At 38.3% G+C, this 21,816-nt stretch overlaps 1 protein-coding gene across 1 annotated transcript in view; it reads right to left on the bottom strand.

Annotated features, from left to right (window-relative positions):
• USH2A (usherin) overlaps window positions 1-21,816 on the bottom strand; it is a 710,400-nt gene that overhangs the window by 139,423 nt on the left and 549,161 nt on the right. The window contains exons 51-54 of the mRNA XM_021698433.1: window positions 17,063-17,267; window positions 12,240-12,437; window positions 11,564-11,718; window positions 8,681-8,879 (exon numbers count right to left, since the gene is read on the bottom strand). Coding sequence (XP_021554108.1) covers window positions 8,681-8,879; window positions 11,564-11,718; window positions 12,240-12,437; window positions 17,063-17,267 — 757 coding nt within the window. The remainder of the gene's footprint in view (window positions 1-8,680; window positions 8,880-11,563; window positions 11,719-12,239; window positions 12,438-17,062; window positions 17,268-21,816) is intronic.

Below are 21,816 nucleotides of genomic sequence, written 5' to 3'. Positions count from 1 at the left end.
CCGCATCCCCGCCAACATCTGTCGTTTCCTGACTTGTTAATTGTAGCCATTCTGACTGGTGTGCGGTGGTATCTCATTGAGGTTTTGATTTGGATTTCCCTGATGCCGAGCGATGTTGAGCACTTTTTCATGTGTCTGTTGGCCATTTGGATGTCTTCTTTGGAAAAATGTCTGTTCATGTCTTCTGCCCATTTCTTGATTGGATTCTTTGTTCTTTGGGTGTTGAGTTTGATGGGAACTCATCTATTATTACAGAGATAGGCTTGGGCGAGGTCAGGATAGAAGTCTGGGCAGCTGGGCTGACAAGTGTGGCCCAGAGCTTCTGAGACATTGGAAAGTGATGACATAGGTAACTCAAAGCCAGTGAAATATATATATTTCACAGTATACACAGTATACATACACAATATATCTATATATCTATATCTATAGTATATATCTATATCTATCTCCAAGTGGGAATCTATATTTAAATATTTCCATTTTGAATATTTCCACAATTCATGTACTGAAGCAGTGTAGCCTTGCTGTTAGGAGAGAAGCATGTGAAGTTAGACTATTGTGGGTTCTAATCCCTTACCTACTTATTAACCACTGCCACGAGTCAGCTTTCTGACCTCTAGGTACTTCAGTTTCCATATCTGTAAACTGTGGGCATGATGGTGTAGACTGCTTATTTGGGCTACAGACTAACTTGAGGGAACACAATATTTGAATCCATAATTGTCTACATCCTATTTCTTAGGTCTTGGATTTTTCATATTGTCAGGGGACTAAATTACTAACAGGCTTGGTTCAAATAATCTGTAAAGAAAGCATCAGCTGCCATCAGGTATGCATGATTTACATGAACCGGATGACCTTTCATATATATGACTCTGTAAAACTCAATAAAATCAATGCATTTCAACTGGAATTTGTTGCCATTTTAAGTAAGTCTCTACTGGTGGTCCTTAAAATAAGATAAATATGAAATATTAGTAACAGGCATTGAAAAGGGCACACCAACTGAAAACGACTCATGGATTGATCAGGACGAGAAGAGGGAAATAAAGAGATGTCTCAAAGGAACCATTCTGACTGTAACTTAATCCTGAAGTCCAAGAGTAGAAGGAGAAAAGAAAACATCATTCAAGTGCTCAGCATTGAATTAAAAGAGTAGGAGATAGGAGTTGTAGAGCAGAGAAAGGCAAATGCATGGAGAAAAGCCAAGCATTTAATATTTCAGTGCAGTGGAGATTACGGTGGCTGCAAATTACCTGAATTTCCCTACAGGGAATCATGTTCTCTCTTAAAGGAAAGAAGCATACTATAACCAAACTCTTGACAATTACTTTCAAGTAACATTACGTTCAAGCGTAAATATGTGTTAAAAGGGATCACCTAAAGTCTGCCTGTGAATCATAAGAATTTGGAAAACAGAACCAATGTCTATGTCAGTGTCAGTTACATTTGATACATGATATAAAGAACAGCTTGTTTCTAATTTTTAATCTCCAGATCAATAGTCAGGAGAAGGCATTTTGTCCATTATAATCTCAGATAGCAAGTGTTACTTCAGAGCATTCATCCAGTTATTCTATAATGTCATCTGCTGTTTTCTAAAGAATTACCAAATAATCCTACAACATATGTAATCCTGCAAGCTCCTCCATCAATTTGGTCAGTGATGAGTTTGAGGGCTGAGAGGCCTGGGTTACCTTCAAAACTTTTCGGTAGGTGGTTATCAGATGTTGTACACCTTTTGGACAAGAAACTGTCTCGGCACCAGTTCACCCAAACTGGGTGTTTGGCAGGACCCCCCTGAATCCACATGCGATCTTGCTGTTGTGAAACACCCCTTTCTGCCTTTATCTGCCTTGGATCTCACTAAGTGATTCCCTCCAGAGCGTCTCTGCTCTTGGAGATTCCTGGGAACTTCAGCTCCCACTGGCAGTGTTGGCTGAGGTGGGTAGAATTATAGCAGGATTCTGCTTTAAATGAATAATTCTGTGTGAAAATCTGGATGTTCAAAACTGATACACTGAGATATTGTGGAATCACTTTAGAGACATCTAAGGTGCATTGACAGATGATTTGTTTTACAAAATTGGATTAAGAAATGTTTAAGGAGCTCACATTGTTAAAGTCCCCTTCTCATGATAGTACCACCCACCCCAACCTCAGGAGCTATGCATCCCAGTCAGTCAAGCCAAGTTCTTGCCTGTTTGTGAGTAGCATTTCCTGTATCAATGCTTCATAGTATGAATTCAGTTGATAGCTCATCAACTGGACATCAAAACATCAAAGCAAATGTGCTCTTGCAATGGGGCGCCTGGGTGGCTCAGTCGTTAAGCGTCTGCCTTCGGCTCAGGTCATGGTCCCAGGGTCCTGGGATCGAGCCCCGCATCGGGCTCCCTGCTCAGCGGGAAGCCTGCTTCTCCCTCTCCCACTCCCCCTGCTTGTGTTCCCTCTCTCACTGTATCTCTCTCTGTCAAATAAATGAAATCTTAAAAAAAAAAAAAAATGTGCTCTTGCATCTCAAGTGCCTGTAAGGTAACCTCATGACTTTTGCTTCTGACTACTTGCTACAAGCTGAATTGTTTCTTAATTCTATATTTTGTGTGCAATTCCAGGGCCCCCTCCCCAATATCTTAGAAATCAGATTCGTCCCCAGAAGCACTTCCCAGATAAGTTACTTCTTGGCCAACTCTCTTTCCAAATGCATATCAACATTAAAACTATTATTAAGATAGTCCAAGAAAAGACCTTTGCTTTTGATTTTAGTGACATCCTTTTAAGAAATGTTTTTCTTCTCTGGAGTCTGATGCTGTACTAGACCAAAGCTGCCTTTACCCTACATTTTCAGGCAGAGTCTTCTCTAGAAACAAAATGAGACGACAGGTGGCAGCCAAGTCTGAGGCTGCTCAAAAGCTCGACAACAAGGACATATATTGCAGAGAGAGCAGGAGTTCTTTAGAGCTCTTGGGGCAAAACAGAAACAATTATTGCCTATGCAAAGAACTCAAAAATATCTGAAATTGCAGGGGAAACTTTTTTTCTTTAAATATTAGTGTCCATGAGGCTGTTGACTGTAATTCTTCAGCTATAATATTCTATCTATAAGAATGTTTTTTAAAAGTATAAAATAGTGGATGATGCTATGCTATTCTTTATTTCTTTAGTTTGCAAACAGCCAGGCACAAAGTTTTCCTCAGGGTTGGAAAAAATGAAAATAAAATGAATTGTTGTATCTATTTTGATGGGTCTGATGCTCGGCGGTCAGTAGTCAGGTAGCTAGAGCAAATGCAGTACAGAGCATTACACGCGATGTTCTGAGACCACTGAAGGGAAGCTGCGGAAGCTGTTCTGAAGACAGGATCACTGTCCTAGTTTTCTTCCTCTCTGTTTTAGTTAAGGAAATAGACTGCCAATAAATCCAGACTGCCAGAGATCAAGGCTGGCTTCATGGGCATGTGACCCAAGATCCCATGTGGAGGAGGGTCCTGTGCTTGATTCTGTGCTCTGTTTTCAAACATTCTTAATGATTTTTTAAAAAATATATTCTTTTCTAAAAAAAATTGAATTAAGTTTTTAGTTCCAATACAGTTAACATACAGTGCCATATTCATTTCAGGTGTACAATATAGTGATTCAGCAACTCTATGCATGACTCAGTGCTCATCATGGTAAATGTGCTCTACTCTTAATCCCCTGCATCCGTTTCACCTATTCCCCCCAACTCTGGCAACCACCAGTTTGTTCTCTAGGGTTAAGGGTCTGTTCCTTGGTTTGTCTCCCTTTTTCCCCCCTTTGTTCATTTGTTTTGTTTCTTAAATTCCACATATCAGTGAAATCATATGGTATTTGTCAGACTGACTTATTTCACTTAGCATTGTATTCTTTAGCTCCATCCACGTTGTTGCAAATGGCAAGATTTCATTTTTTGTGGCCAAATAATATTCCATTGTAAATATATATACCACATTTAAAAAAAAATCCATTCATCTATTGATGGACACTTGGGCTGCTTCCGTAATTTGACTATTGTAAATGCTGCTGCAGTAAACACAGGGGTGCGTGTGTCCTTTTGAGTTAATGTTTTTTGTATTTTTTGGGCAAATACCTAGTAGTCCAATTACCAAATCATAGGGTAGCTCTATTTTTACCTGTTTTGAGGAACCTTCAAAATGCACCACTGCATTCCCACCAACAGTGCATGAGTGTTCCTTTTTCTCCACATCCTCGCCAACACTTGCCGTTTCTTGTGTTTTTTATTTTAGTCACTCTGACAGGCATGAGGTGACATCTCATTGTAGTTTTAATTTGCATTCCACTGATGATGAGAGATGTTGAGCATGTGTCTGTTGGCCATCTGTACGTTTTCTTTGGAGAAATGTCTGTTCATGTCTTCTGCCCACCTTTTAATTGGATTATTTATTTTTTGCATGTTGAGTTGTATCTAAATAATATTTGAACAAAGGACCCCACATTCTCATTTTGCCCTGGACTCTGCAAATTATGCAGTCATTCCTGACTGAGATTTAGACGTATATGACGGTATGATTTTTGTATCCAATCAAAACAGAATAAAATCATTCAGATACTAGTTTATTATTCAATATCTACCTACTCAACAAATATTCTTGAATACATAATATGTTAAGTACTCTGATATGTGCCTATCACAGTATAGATGATATGATGGCAAAAAGGAGGCTATTGTCTGTCCTTAAAAAGCTTCACCTACTAGCTGAGGAACAGAGACAAGAAGAAAGGATATTGCGATAAAGTATTATAAGTGCCATGAGAGCCGAGAGCCAAGTGCCGGCTACTATGGGAGTATATAGCAGAATTATCTAAATATAAGATCTCCTTATAAAGAATTTCCACATTTTAATACTGATGGTCAAAGTGTGTTCTTTTTTTTTTTCCTTTTCTTCAAAAATGACGTGCAGGGTATCTGTTTCAGTACATTAGTAGTGCATGTCTGCTACAAGCTGCATTGTTAGGGTGTGTGCTATTTCAGCACGGGAGCTCTTCACGGGCTTCTAAGAAAATGGAAAAGGAAGGCAAATTGTTCTCTCCTTGCAAACTTAATGCTGGTGGGTCTTCCTTTTCAAGGAAAATGCAATGATAAGCAACTTTTAATAAATTATTTTGAAAACACTTCTCCCAAAGTTAAGAGACACATAAGCCCTTATCAAACCTGCTGCTAAAGAGGACATGATTAATTCATCTTGTTCTCGGTGGCTCTAATTATTTAGTTAATCCTTTCTCCATCTCTTCTGCCCAGTGCCCACACTAGGAGGCCCACATAAGAAGCAGTGGTAACCCAAAGTGAAACAATGCCGTAACTGACATCCCAATTGTTCTGTGCTGGATGGTGGACCTGTTTAGTAATAAATGATATGAAAAGGTCTTTTATTGACAAGCTGCCATGTGCTGTTTGCACTAGCGGATATGAGAAGATGCTGGCTGTTTCCCCTTCGTCCCCATGGTATTCAGCTCAGTGAGATAGCAGAAAATGCTTCAGTTTACTTAAAGCATTGATAACACCTCTAAATAATTAACTGAGGACTTCCTGTCTTCAATTACTTAATGCTTTTTTTAACATCTTGAGAGGATTATAAGCAATTTATGGATTTCACATGATGAGTGCATTTGCCACTATTCCCACAAAGCATTTACGGGATCATGTTTCTAAAGCTTTGAGGTAATTAAAAATAAGCATGGAGACAATGGGGCTGAGGCAAGGTGCTCGTGTTCCCTTCTGTCATTTCTAAGGACCTCGATTTTCAGGCTCCAGGATGACTAGTGCTACAGCTTCATTAGCATTTGACTGTTAACTTAGGGAATGCCAAGGTTTTGGAAATGATGTGAAAATCAAAACATTTATCCCAGAGGGTACAGACAGTTCTTTGATCAAACATTTGAGATGCAATGTAAAATAAATTTGGTTGTTTTTGTTCATTCCATGAACTCAATAAAACAGTCATTCATATCATAAAATACTTCTATAGAGAATTTGGTCAGTCAGAGAACTATGGAAATGAAGTTTTCCTGGCAGATCAGGTATGTATGTGAACATTATATAGATCTCAGGTTTTAGATGAGCTGATGCTTAGCCCCGTTGCATCCGGTAGGAACTGCATATGGGAGATTCTACTTGGTGAGGTTTTGCTGAATGAGAGTTTACTTCTTCATTCAACAAAGATATTTCTCTTTAGGGCTGTCTTGCCCAAGTGAAGTACTATCTAAATCTATTTAAAATGGTACAGAGGGATGAGCCAAATGAATTCGAAAGGCATCTTTTCATTTTATGATCTTATAAAAAGTAAAAGCATATAGAAAAACTTTAAAATATTTATCCTAATAAAAGAGAACTCCTGGCATCAAGTGATGAGTGTGAAATCCTCTCTGACATGAAAATATTCATTAAAAATGACAATGAGAGGAAGAAAGGGTGGAATAAAGGTATTTTAAAGAAAAATCTTTCCAATTATTTTATAATTAATGAGGCTATCAATCTTGTTGGTTTGAACATTACATTTGAATTTAGTCTGTTGTCATGTAAATGCCAGTTTTAAAAAAATGTAACAAGAACAGCTCACACAGTTCAAAGCCCATGTTGGCCAAGTAGACAGATACTGTCTACCATATCACGGTATCCCAGTTTTTTGTGAAACCTTTACTGATAGAAAATCTAAATGTGCCTTAACTTGGCTTTCAAAACTCTGCAATTGACATTCCATTTTCCACTCCAAGTCATTCTTTTGATTGCCGTGCCCCCACTGCATTCTTTAGAGTTTTGCTGTGGCATCAGTTACACTGTATTTGCAATTAGTTCTTAACTTGTCAGTGTTCCCTAGCACTGGGAGTTTCTTGAGAGCAACAATCTTGTTTTAGAGTGCTTAGTGTACTCTCTAGGACACAGCAAGCAGGCAACATTGTTTTGTTTTGTTTTTTTTGAATGAAACAGTATTCTGATGCCTTGGGCACCTGAGCATGTCACTTTCCTTCTTCATCTTTTAAATGCGGATATTAAAAACATCCCTCACTTCTAGGGATGTGATGAGAACCAAACATGTCCAAATGCAAATACTTCTTTAAAATTATAAAACACAATATAAATGTAAAGATTTATTATGTAAAACAACAGCATTTCAACTATTTTGATCATTTTCACTGGCAGTGAAATAAGATCTAAGAAATAAATTTTTATAATCTGAATTGATGAGGGCTTTTTCCATCTCCATTATCATTGATTTAGCTCAGGATCTTCAGATACGGAATGCAATGTGCTGGTCTGCAAATATTTATGAAGCACTTTCTGCAGGCTTCAGGCACTTCCTGAAAACAGTGGACATCTGTCAATGAATGCCTTCCTGTGTGTCAGGGAATCGTAGAATTAAGAACAAATCACGACAGACTGATTTTTCCACCTGTATAGTGTAACCTGTGCCTCCTCTGAGGAAAACTCGGGCACACTCTTCCAGGCTTTTCTGTACTTCTTTACAAGTTTCCTGATCTCTAGTATCAATGCTCCCTGCAAACGATGGGGTTCAATGGAAGAAGAACATTCACTCAGGAGGCCTTGGAAGGAAGCTGCTGACCACCGGGGAAAAGTAAGTTTGTAACCTCTTGCCTGTGGCCTCAGAATCTAAACTTACACAACTGTTTGGGATGATTCAGTAGATCTGAGTAATGAACTAAGTTACTTAATATCTCAAAGTATTCTTTTCTGTAAAATGCGAGTAATAACTCTCTTTACCGCATAGGTTTGTGAAGAGAATCAAGTGAGATAGTACATGTCAGGTGGCAACAGTGAAATCCACTTATTCTCCAAACATTCGTGTAGCATCTGTGGATGTGTCAAGGATTGTTCTAGGCGCTGGAAGTACTGTATTGAACTAGGTACTGAAGGTCTCTGCAATGCTAGAGCTCACATCCCAGTGGGGGGAGACATAAAAAACAAACACTATCAGGCAGTGAGAGGTCCATGATGAAAATAAGACAAGGTGATACCGTGGTGTATCAAAGAAGCTTCCTTAGAGTGGGGAAGTCAGAAAATGCTTCTCTTCAGAAGTGACATTCAAACCAAAACATGTTAATTATTATTATAATCACTTCTAGTAATTATCTGACTTTATACTATTATACTGTACTATTATTATTTTCTTAAAGTTAATTATAATAAATGTTATAACAAGCCATAAAAATAATAGTCACTATTAATTAACGTTAATAATAACAAACTGTCACAAACCGTCACCTGTCAACTATTCTGTGTATTAGTTACCCACTCAGTAGATAAATGTTAGCCTCTGGCTGATCTCTCCCTGACTTCCAGTACATTCTTGGCTATCCTCATCCCATTATCTATGAGTATATCCTTGGGGAATGAAAATGCATCTTACCGTTTGTCTGAGGAAAAAAAAAAGTTAATACTGATGCAAAAACCCTACACATAATGCATATCAAAGCCAAATATAAATTATTTCTGAAGTTATCTGCTGTTGTGGCTTATTGCTGCCAGTGTGGGCTCTTCTATTAGCATGGATAAGTGGGACCTGACCATATGTCAAGAGAACACGTCCTTTCAAAGTGACCTCATATATCAAATGCACACCCCTGGGATGCTTTGCCCCCCTAACCACAATGACAGACTCTTCCGGTAGGTTTTCCTCTTTTTTTTCACCTGTGACCGTATGCTGCCTCCTGTCAGTGGTGCCAGTGTAGATGAGACCTTTCCCAACCTGCCGGAGCTGGTACTCTTTAATGACGCCGTTTGGTTTCTCAGGGACGCTCCAGCTCAAATGCAGAGCTTCTGCGCTGGGCGCCGTGACTCTGGGCGGCAGGATGCTCTCCGGAACTCCTTGGGTCGTAGATGCAACTACCTGCAAACACAGGAATTAAACAGCAATTTATGGTAATAGGACACTAGGTATTCTGATCAACGAGAATGTCACTTTTGTTTTAAAATGTTGTTGTCTGGCCTGGCATATCATTAGCAGGGGCTTGGAGAAACAGTTCGCCCCCCCCCTTTATTTTTTATTCTTTTCCTCCCATCCTATTTAAACAATGAAATCTGACCTTGAATACATTACATAAGTCTCAGACTACCATTTATCACAACAGGTTCAACAACAATTTTGACGGCGGAGTGCAGCCCTCAGTTTAAACAAGTAAAATCTGGCTGGCAGCCTGTCTTACTAGAGAACTCTTGATAACTCTCTTCCATATGGCCCATCAGTGTCTTTGCATTTTAACAGCCTGATTTTGTACATTTTAAGCACCAGTAAATATGAAGCAAAACCCACATCTGAACTTGCTTGCATATAATATGCTTTGAACAGTATAAATGGCAGGGTGGGTTTTTTTTGTTTTTGTTTTTGTTTTTTTGTATTCTTCCTGTGATACCCAGGATGACTTGATAGCGTCTGTACCAATGTTCTGGAAAAAGAACTGAATGAGAAGGAAAAAAGGATAAATCAACCAGTTATTTATTCAGCGTTATCAAAATACAATTTTGGACACAAATTAGCTGCATTTGTTTTTTCACAGAATTAACTCTGGTTTCACTTTTCTAATCAATTGTTCTGGCATCTGGTAGGCAGGAGCTGTGCCTGCGTAAAAAACCACGGAATTGTTCTAGGACCATTCGGACCATAACTTTTGATTGGGCCAATCAGCTGCCATCTGTTTAAATGGTGGCACGCTCAGAGATGTTTCTGGAGGTCTGTTGAATAAAAAGCTGCACATATGCACTGCGGCTGATCCATCTGACTGAATGTTTTCCTTGGATGGTTCTTGCACAGTGTGTGAAGATGCTGCTCTTCTAAAGTTGTAACCACATGAAAAGAATCAGAGCTGCTGTGTGTTTGTTTCTCCTGGGTTTCCACTAACTAGGTTGGCTTCTGTGAGATGGCTCTCTTTATTTTCCTCCTAAATTGTCTGATTGTTTCTTTCCAGTCTCCTTTGTGGGCTCTTTGTATTCCCAGTGTTCATCATCTATGGTCTTGCTTTTATCTCTCTCTCTCTTCTCCTAAAATGACCCTATTCAAACTCCTTGCTTTGACTTCCCACATGGATCTTTCTAGCGAATTCAGTCACTTCATAATCCAGCTTCTGACAAGACATTTTCACTTAAAGTGCCAGATAATATTTTCTTCCACTACCCTGCTATCTGCTCCTTCTCTTAAATATATTTTTTAAAAACATTTAAAATTTTAATCATATTCTCTACGCTCAAATTTTCCTCTTTTACTTTTTTATTTGCTTGCAGAATGGCACGTGATCTATAATTTGCTCAAGCCAGAGAGCCAGAGAGCTTGAATATATCTTTGATACTTTCCTCTTATTCCCCTGCATAGAGTTGACAGCAATTCCTGTAGATTTCATCCCCCAATATTTGTTGTATCTTCCTGATATTCTCCATTCTGACCCCTGTTGCATGAGCTCATTTCTTTCCAAGGCTGTAGCAGAAATCTTGGTATCATTTTATTTTCTATGCCAGGCTCTTTTGCCCCTTTCTCTGTTTTTCAAGAGCAGGCAATTTTTGTTGAAGTGATATTTAAATAAAAACTCTTTTAAACTGAGGGATAGTTTGGGAATTATTATGGATTTACAGAAGATCATCTAAAAATAGTTGGCAGAACTTTGGAAAACAGCATGGAGTTTCCTCAAAAAGTTAAAAATAGAGCTACCCGATGACCTAACAATTGCACTACTGGGTATTTCCCCCCAAAATACAGATGAAATGAAAGGAAGGGCCATATGCTCCCCAATGTTCATAGCAGCAATTTCCACAATAGCCAAATTGTGGAAGGAGCCGAGATGCCCTTCAACAGACGAATGGATAAAGAAGATGTGGTTCATATATACAATGGGATATTACTCAGCCATCAGAAAGGATGAATAGCCATTATTTGCATCAACATGGATGGAACTGGAGGGGATTATGCTAAGTGAAATAAGTCAAGCAGAGGAAGACAATTATATGGTTTCACTCATATGTGGAACATAAGGAATAGCACGGAGGACATTAGGGGAAGGAAAGGAAAACTGAAGGGGGGAGTAAAACAGAGGGGGAGACAAACCATGAGAGACTATGGACTCTGGGAAACAATTTGAGGGTCTCAGAGGGGAGATGGGGAGGGGGATGGGTTCGCCCAGTGATGGGTATTTAGGAGGGCACAAGTTGTAATGAGCACTGGGTGTTATATGCAAATAACGAATTATGGAGCACTACCTCAAAAACTAAAGATGTACTGTATGGTGACTAACATAACATAATAAAAAAATAGTTGGCAGAGGAAAAATATGGTAAAGAGGATAATATTGGTTCAAGTTTTCTTTCTTTTTTTTTATATTAATGAAACATTGATATATGCATAAATTTCCTCTGCAGTGATCTCTCCTTTCAGGCATACATATTAGTAGTCAGTAGAGATGCCACATGAACGCGCTACCATTGAGGCGGATATTGTTTTCTGTCATTGGAAAAATTATTCACAGCCTGGGCGTCCCTATAGCCTTCCCACTGGCTACTTCTGTCCAGAGTTTAGGTACCTCCCCTCACCTTGCTGCTGATAGCACAGCCAGCAGCCGTGCAGGCTTTCAGCTGGTATGAGTATTCCTGAAATGGCCAAATGCCCTCTGTATCAGAGAAGCTCAGTGATGTCCCCCGAAAGCATTCAATCCCATTTCGGAGAAGAATGTAGTAAATAATTGGACCTAAAAGAGACAGAGAAATACCCAGATTTGAGTGTCAGATCCTTTTAACTATTTGCAAACAACTTACATGTCTTGGAGTTCTGAGGAAATGGGATAACATAGCATTACTTACTTTTAATTTGCTATTGGATTGCTATGTTCGAGCAGTTCTGAATGATATGCACTCTTATTGAAGACAGGGATTCTGGACATAGATAATTAAGGAGTCATTTATGTTTATTTCCCCTCGCTAGCAAACAAAATTACTTCCAATATTAAAACTATTTTGCCTTTCGTTAGCAGTCTTTGCTTGTTTGAAAGCAGCTCAGATATATGCTAGGATTCCAGAAAAAAATTCTGGGGCTAAAAATTTGTTAGGCCTATTTTAAAAAATGAATGATTAGTAGGTACACACCTAAGGTTCCTTTTACCAGCAAATAATTTTTAATGGCATGCCAATTACATGTAGATTACACTCATTTAAATTTCCTTATGGATTTACAGGATTTTGTTATTTCAATTTTGGGAAAGTAGCTTAATACCATTTGATTGTATAGGTTTCTTCCAATTTAAGACTATCACATCTTCACGATTATCCATTTTGGCCCACCTAGGGGCACTCACTCCTTCAGGCACATCTTCTTTTGTCTTGGCTCTGATAGCTTTGCTGAATCCTCGTCCATAGCTATTCCATGCAGAAATCCTATACTCATACGTCATATAAGGCTCCAGGTTCACATCTGGAAAGGGAGAAATTGAACAGCGAGATTTTTAAAACATTTTTATTTTCTTTTACCATCATATTGAAAATGAATATCAAAACTTTTAAACACTTAAAAATAAATGCTTAGTGCTCTAATCCTGTTGTGTGTGAATAGAACTCCCATCTCTTAACATTCTAAATCATAAAAAAATAACATTTTACGTGCTTATTGGATGCAGAGATATGGAATTCCACAGAATAGAATTCACCTTTTCTGAACAAATATGGGTAACATGAAAGGAATGACTGAAAACCTAAAGTACTAGACTAATGTACATTGGATGTTAATGCTTCCCAAGTGTGTGTATCCTATACTCCCGTATAGGGCAGGTTCACCAACCTGCTTTTATAGTTTTATATTATAAATTTTACCAATTATTACATTATTCATATTACATTAAATTAATTATAAAAATTATAATGTAGTTATTATGAGATACAAGACTGGAAACTTGGCTTATCATGATTAGTGGATATAGTTGATTGCACAATCCACTACATACATCCTTCCCTCTTTCACCAAACCAGAACTGAAACCCAAATCCAAAACAACCAATCTAAATAAAAGAATAAAACCAAACTGTTGAGTGTTTTGTACTGGCAATGATTAAGATAATCATCCACGTGATTCAATGGCATCCCAAAAGTCTTTGTCCAGTTTTAAGCTTTGGTAACTTCAGAAGCACAAATGCTACAAATTTACAAAAAAAAAAAAACCAAAAAAACAAAAAAACAAAAACTGGAAAATTTAATTGGCTAAATCTGTTTAATTTTGTGAATTTTGACTATGTTTGTATGTATGCATTTTTGTGTGGTGGTTTCTGGATGACTTTTCTCAGAGGGGAGATCAGAAGAAGAGGTCCTCCTCCTTGGTTTCCTGGCCACCTGCTCTATCTTCATGTGGGGTTGAGTCTCTGTCCATCCATGTGGGTTTTTTGACCATATTTTCCTTACATATATCTCCTTACCATAAACCATGACCTGCTTACTTTATAGAATTAGTATGAAAATAAAATGCACGAAGTTATGTGGCAGAACATCATAAAATGTAAACTGCTATAAAATAGAAGGGCTTATCTTCCGTCTTCATTTTTCTCTGGTAAGGGGGCATCTGCCACTTGTTACCTGTGATGACCCCTGGTGGGTGCCCAGATCTCCCTTCTGTCCTGGTCAGAGGCCTCCTGGCTAGGGTCTAATTTTCCCAGTTTTCTCGGCAGCTTGGGGTTGTCATGTGACTCAGATCTGAATAATGGAAGAAGCATGGCAGTGATATGGGCATCCTGTGCCTCACTTCCTAAGAGGAAATCACTTGCCTTCCATTGACCTTCTCATCCCCTTTTGGTGGGCTGGAAGCAGGATGTTTTGGTGACCCAGGCTGCACCATGGGAAGGAGGGCAGCACCGGAAACATGATGATCCATCAACTGGAAGGAATCTGGATCCCTGAATGACCGTGTAAGGGCTGAGCTGCCCAGACCATCCACCTACCCACAGACGGTCCCTATATTTTTCAATCAGTTGGCTGTAACAGATTGAACTGCTCATTGCTAATAACTGTTATTTCCTACTCTTCAGACCTACAGCACCAATTCTAATTTCAGTTGCAGTAGCTTGCCATGCTGTGTTCCTTGTTCTTTCCTCTGTGGCATTTCGTTCTTTCTACTCTCTCATCTCTTATCCTCCTTTTGTTTGTTTTCCTGTGAGGCCCAGTCTTTCAAAGATGCTCCTAGCCCATGAAAGAATTCTTTTTGCTTTACACATAAGGAAACATTGTTGAAATTTTGCCTTCCCTCAACAATCTCTCTCATTTCTGAGTTCTTTTTTTCTTTGCCAGAATCTCCAACTCTTTTTAAAAAAAAGAAAAAAAAAACACCCTTTTTTATCTCAAAATCATTCTGTATGTTATATGGGGCTAGTCTTCAAATAACAGAGGATTTTGCTTTTTGGGAGGTATGCTTATTCAATTTTTACTTTTTAATGGCTTAAAAGTTCCATGAATACTTGTCTACAATAATTTCTTCAGCTGATAGAGTAATTCTTAAAAAATGCATGTACAGGATTGTGTCATTCTATTGCCTAAAAAGCTTTAATATCCACTCATTGCTGCATAAAGACAACCTGCTTAGTGTGGCATAAAAGGCTTTCATCAGCTGACCCTTGCTCTTTGGCCTCATCTCCATGATTTCTCCTCTCCTACACGGTGCTACATTCATATCAAGGGGTTTGTTTTTCACATCTTACTAGGCTTTCTCTCACTTCCTATGCTTTGTACATGTTGACCTCTCTGCCTGGCTTCCCTTCCTTTAACTTGATATGTTTCTACTTGTTCTTCATTTCCCAGCTCAGGCATGATATCCTTCCTACAGTCTTTCCTAACCTCTTCAGTCTGGGTTAGATGTCCTTGCAATGCCCTTGAAAAGCATCCTATGCTTACTTCTATCACAATTCTTACATGGACATATTTCTCACATTACAGTGTACTTATATTTGTTCCATGTCTGTTTGTATGGGCTTCAAATCCCTGATGGGAATTCTTATTTATTTGTTTTCATAGCTGGTAGGCCCAGTGTAGTGACTGGCTATTAGTAAAAATTTAAGAAATTTTTTTTGATAAATGAAATGATTGTATGCATGAATGAATTTGGGTGAACCCTGGTGTTGTTTAGCTTTTAATTGTACATTTCTAAGAAAGGTGGACTTCTTAGTTCAAATTGGTCTCAATGGAACTTGTTTTAGCATGACTTAGGTGCTTCGTTTTCTTCTTGGAAGAGAAACTTTTGTCATTTTTCATATTCAATTTAGTGTTCTTTGGTAGGCAAAGCAATCTGAAATATGGGTGGTTAAATAAGTTAAATAAACATCTATTCTCTTCCGGAGAGGGCTATTGTAAATATGTCTTAAAGGACCTTCAAAATCTTGACCTTGATTTCAAAAGGCAGATAAAAGTAGGGAATTCTCTTGGATCATGTGCATCTGGACCAAACTCACTAATTTGGAAATGAGGGTCCTTAAATCTATAACTGGGGGTGGAAGGAAATTGGAGGGCTTGACGAATTGTCCTCTATCCTGAGGACTTTCATTCCAATAGAAGTTTTTTTTGTTTGTTTTATTTTGTTTGCTTACAGTGTTAATCCAAAAATGGGGTGAAGTGAAGCAAGGGCATCTTGTTCATACAGCTATTTCAATCTCGTAGGAGAGATGGAACAAGGGTCCAGATGCACATGACACACAGTAGAAATGAACGTCATGCTGATGTAGGAGAGGAGAGAGGGACTGGGCTTGAGAAGGCTGCACTGAGGACAAGAATGGTCATCTGCACCCTGGGAATGATGAAGAAGGACATTTCAGGTGGGAGAAATAGCTTGAGGGAAGTTTGGAGCACTCTGAAAGGAGCTCCTACACCATGCAGGGTATCCTAAATCAGCTGGTTTTGAAGGCAACATGATTTAAATCTGACATCTTCCCTTAGCAAGTTACTTTTATAGATCTGACCCTCAGTTTCTTCATCTATTAAACTATCATACTTCCATGATTGTTTTGTGAGTAAATTAAGGTAAGGTTTGGAAACCTCTAGCACATCACTGGAACCTTATCTTTATTCCTGCTTTCCCTCCTTAATCTACCCCCCTCATTCCAGCATCTTGCCTTATTTTTTTGCAATCTTAAGGTTTGCCATTATCACCCACCATCGGTTAAGTAAGGTAGAATGATGAGTCATGATGGAACAGAGCAGTTTTTTGTTTATTTAACCTTAGCTTGCTTGAGTTATGTCACTTAAATGTATTCTATTTGACTCTAGATGGTGAATGATATATATGTACACACACACACTCACACACACTTAAGTTTTCAAAAGGCAGAAACAAACTCTGTAGGGACATAAGTAAATGGACGAATAATAAAAATTTAATAGAGGGCAGACTATTTTGGAGATGATCTTAAACTTTACAGTGTTTTTCACTCAGCTTAGCCAAGCCTAAGAACCACTATTTTGGAGGAATTCAGTAGGGCCAAGATGGGGCCTGAAAATTAATATTTTCAATAACTGTGAAGGTTATTGTTCTCAAGATGATGGCCATTTAGTGGCAACACGAGGCTTTGGGAGAGTGCAGTCTCTAGATACAGACCCAAGATCAGGAAAGGGATACTTTAAGCTCCTCCTCAGAATAATGCTGCTAGGTCTTACTGGTGATTAGACAGGTTTCTTCCTCTTTTCTGTCTACAAGTACAGCAACATTCATTCTTTGCATTTATTAAAAGCCTGCATTCACACTTTTAAGAAAGAAAATGGGGCTCACTGATGATTAACTGGATATGCCATAAAAGAACACATAAATTATTTCCCTGTTCTGGATTTTCTACATGTTTACTTTAAAATAGTATATATCTTTGTCTAAATTTAGACTTTACATTTTTTTAAGCTACTAACTTTGAACAGATCCAAAGTGTGCCTTTAATTACCTTGTAACTAGCTAGCCCATAGTATGATGAAATTAATTGATATTAGGTTAAGGAGGGGGATGACATCAGAATGAAACCTGCATTTTCTGCAGCTTTTCACTATCCCTACTAAGCTATGGACAGGTGGCTTAGTTTCTGTTACCTGTGAAGGAGAATGTGTTTATACTTCCCGTGTGAACAGTCTCTTCAGCAGATGAGCATATTTCTTCTATTGATTCCTTGCCTGTGGAATTGTGAGGTCCTCTGATCACAGTACAAATGTGGCTGGTAAAATTGAAGTCACACCTGCCGCAGTATGCTGTGGCTTCCAGAGATGCTGGGCAGAGCATCCCGCACTCTCTGGTTTCCTGAGTGGTAGAGGTAGGAAGAAGGAGATTTAAAAATTCATTTGGACAGGGGCACCTGGGTGCCTCACTTGGTTGAGCATCAGACTCTTGGTTTCAGCTCAGATCATGATCTCATGGGTCCTGATCTCATGGGTTGTGGGATCCAGCGCTGTGTGGGGCTCTATGCTCAGCAGGGAGTCTGCTTGAGATTCTCTCCCTCTGCCCCTTCCCCCAATGCATGCATGCTCTCTTTCTCTCTAAAATAAATAAATAAATCTTTTTAAAAATTACATTTAGATGTATGTAGGGCAGGTTTCTACAAGATGCAAATGAAATTTTCTTCCACTTAGATCATGAATAAATGTCTCAAGATTTATGAAAAGAAATGAAGGTGGTGTGTATACTAGAAAGAGCAGTTTTGGTGTGGATGACACAGATTTGGATTCAGAGTCCAGTTTTGCCACTTCCTACTTCTGTGAACTTGAGCAAGTCACTTACACTCTCAAAGCCTCAGCTTCTTCCATTAGAAAACAGAAATCACATTTACCACACAGGTTTGTTACGTGAATCAAATGAGGTAACACCTGTAAATGCCTTACACTTAGATACGTTATAAATAAGAGCAGGAGTCATTATTATATTATAGTTACTTTGACACTTTCCTAATGGAGCTTTAGAGAATAATGTGATATTTGAGAATCTGCACTTTTGTGCTCTGGGACAAGTTTGACTGCTAAAACTTTGTCCAAGTTTTAGAAAATCTAAATATTTCATGAACTCTCATTATAGTTACTATTATTTACATTTGTAAACCTGTCCTCTGATGAATCTCTGGACTTCTTATTGTTAGTGGTAAGTACTAGTGTGTTCTAATCTCAGAAAATGAAATACTTCATCATCCCAGATTACAGGAGATATAAATAAGGCAACATTTTTGTAATGCAAAACTTTCCTTCACATAGGTGGCTTTATTTATTCATTTATATATTTATTTATTTTAGAGAGAGAGCATGAGCGAGGGAAAGAGCTGGGGGGGGGGGTGGGAGAAGAGGGAAGGGGAAAGAACCTCAGGCAGACTCTGTGCTGAGCGGGGAGGTGGGCCCGGGGCTCAATCTCACGACCCTGAAATCATGACCTGAACCAAAATCAGGAGTTGGACATTCAACCAACTGAGCCACCCAGGTGCCCTAGATGGCATAATGTATTTAAAATAAATTTTTGCTATTTAAAATTGATCTAAATTCAGTCTCTCTTACCTCATATATGTTAAATTATTCTCCCAAAGGTTGTCAAAATAAAGCTGCTTCAGAAAACTGTGGTAGGATTTCCATTTGATTATAGTGAATTGAATACTTGCATTTAGCTCCATTTCCTCTTAAAGCCCAACCAAATGACAGTAAAGGAATATAGAAAGTCCAAGGAAACAGGAAGAGAGCTAATACCCACAGGACAGCTCAAACATTTTTGGAAGCTGGGAAGTAGATGAATGTGGCAGAGACAATACCAAAAGCCCAGTAACGTCCATTTCGTTTTTTCTCCCTAGAAATACTAAATTTGCAAGTTCGGCTCAGTAGGAAAAGCCACATGACTAGAAATGTCCATGTGCTCACTCTACAGAAAGGATGTATTCTGCATCCGGGTGAGACCCATACGTGTATACTCATCCACTCTCTCCTCTTTTCCATCGCAATCGGAGGGTCGTGTGTGAAGCCCCACAAGATGGAAGGGGATTGGACTTCTGAGACATTTCTTGGAGAAGAAGTGCCTAACTCACACTGGACTGCAGTGTGAAAATTTTTTTTAACTTTTATTCTGTTGACCCATTCCATATGTGGGTGCACTTGTTTTTATTTCGGCATAGTCTAGCATGTCCTAGCTAAAACGTAAATTAGAACCTTGAAGTTAGATATTGTCTTAACAGCAACAATAAAGCCCTAAATCCCATGGCATTGGCTTAATTGTTAGGTGGGCAGTGGCAAAGAAATACATACTGGGGTTTGGAAAGTTGGGGAGCTCTGTCATGCTGTGGCTAAATATTTGATAAACTCATGACCTGGGATAACTGTCAAAGTAAGACAGTGCTACTGAGCTCACAGCCTAGGGGAGGAGGTTATAATCCAGAACATTAGCAGTAGGTTTGTGTTGTTCCTAGCTGCGTTTTGATAAAGTGTTACAAAATGAGATAAGCTTAGAAAAGATTGGGTGAAATTAAAAGGAACAGGGAGAATCCACTGGAAGATACAGGCCAGGAGCCAGAGTGGGAAAACCAAATACAAGTCTGCATATTGCACAGTGAGAAACCCAGTCCCCTTTTCTACCAATTCCCCATATGCTGTCAGCCAGGCATATATCTTATCCTGATCTAGGATGGATTATTAAGGATAGTTAATTAAGCATATCTGCTAAGGATTCTTGGTAATGTGACTCCCTGACCAAAAACCATCCTGCCACATGATTAGGTTACTGTGAGCTCCCCACTAATGGATGCCTATGCACAGTGAGCTTTCATTCAGCCTCCAATGGAAAGAATAGATTTAAAAACATAGAAAAAAGAACTGAGAGGGGGCAGAAACAAAGCAAGGCAAAGAAGAAAACTAAAATAACACCAAACAATTGAGACAATTCAAAGAATAAAGCAAACAAACAATAAACAACAATGGAATTAGTATTTCCAGAATGATAAAAAAGATATCCCATGAATGGAACAAGAGTGGGATGCCATGAATAAATAACAGCCTGCAAAAAAGAAAGAACCATGAAAAACCAAAAAAAAAAAAAAACTCAAAAAATCGAAAATAAAAAATATGATAGCTAAAAAATCAATCAATCAATAGAAAGGTTGGAAGATGAAGCTAAGGCAAAATCTGATCATGTTGAAAAAGATAAAGAGTTAACTAATCAATAGTCAAGAAATAAAAAGAAAAGATTGAAAGATTGGTTTAGGAAGTCCAACACCAAACTAATCAGTAAAAACAGAGATTAAAAAGAGAGCAAATTATCAAAGAAATAATAAAATAACATTCCCCAGAACTGAAAGTTATGAGACTTCACACTGAAAAAGTCCACAAAAAAGTACATCATCATGAATAATAATAAGAAGAACATCCACAAAGAGGCACATTGTCATGAAATTTTATTTTTAAAAAGTTTTAAATGAAATTTTAGAAAAACAATAAAGAGAATGTCTTAAAAACTTTCATAGGAAAAACAACATGGGTACCTAGGAAGAAATAGGAATCAAAATAGCAAAGAAAGTTTAAAAATGCAGACATGATGTCAAAATCCTCAGTGGAAATAATTTTTAACCTTGCACTGTATACCTAGCCAAGCTATCAATCCAGTGGGAGGCTCAAAAAACGATCATTTCTAATGTCAAGCTCTCAAAAAATTCACCTTTTATGCACCTATACCCAAAATGATATTCTCCAAAAGAAGGCATTTAGGCAAGAAAAGGGGACCCTTGGATTGAGAACACAGGGACACCAACACAGGAGAGAAGTAAAAGGAATTCCCAAACCCACAGTTAGAGAAGACTTGCAGGGAAGAAATCCCACAGTGGTTCAGTCCTGATTGGATAGAAGTCTCCAGGAAAGAAGTCTTCAGGAAACACAATGCAATCTACAGATTGAACTTTACCTGTAACACACTGCTTGATTTGGCATTCAGAAATATTGTCCTAATCATAATAATTTAAATATGAATATTCAATATGACTGTTAATTGGCCTTCATAAAACCAAGTTAAATCAATTTAAAAGATCATGTATATATCCTGAATATTGTTGTCGAATAATGGAAGCTCTATCTTCCTGGAACCAAAATGGGATGCCTGGGATGCCTGGGAAACAAATGTGAGTGATCAGTAGTGAAACAAATAGTTGTGAGCAGCAGTGTCATTTTTGAAACTAACAGGTTTTCTATCTTCATTTTTCAAATATGAGTGCCCCTTTTAGAGTTTTCTACATAGATGCTTCTTAACTTGTCATTTTAAAGACATGTCCTCATGAGGCACCTGGGAGGCTCAGTCGGTTAAACATCTGCCTTTGACTCAAGTCATGATCTCGGGGTCCTGGGATTGAGCCCCACATCAGGCTCCACGTTTAGCGGGAGTCTGCTTCTCCCCCTCGTTCTCTCCCTACCCCACTACTTGCACTCTCTGTTCTCTCTCAAATAAGTAAATAAAATCTTAAAAAAAAAAAAAAAAAAGAAACATGTCCTTGCAACATCACCAGCTTTTTAAGACTGAATTTCAGAAAAATTTCTCAGTCCAAACTTCTGAAAAAAAATGGCCTGGAATAAATGTAAACTTTGGGAGCATAGTGTTGGAGAGATTTCTTTCATAGAATTGGCTATTTTAAAGTTGTGTACAGGTCAGACCAATTTCTAAAAAATTTTGTAGATGAAGATTATTTTTGATGGGTATTTTGTATGTTTACTCACTTCATTAGTACTTATTCTCTTTAATAACTTTATGAATTGTCTTAATATTAATTGTGGCAAAGTGCTTGCTGGGACCCTAACAACCTCAAAAGTTACTTTACATCCCAAAGTATATGGTGTCCACACAATGA

The sequence above is a fragment of the Neomonachus schauinslandi genome, chromosome 6 (genome assembly GCF_002201575.2).
Source record: "Neomonachus schauinslandi chromosome 6, ASM220157v2, whole genome shotgun sequence".
In the NCBI taxonomy this organism is placed as follows: Eukaryota; Metazoa; Chordata; class Mammalia; order Carnivora; family Phocidae; genus Neomonachus; species Neomonachus schauinslandi.
The sequence above is the reverse complement of the archived record's forward strand: the minus strand, read 5'-3'. Positions and strand labels throughout refer to the sequence as shown.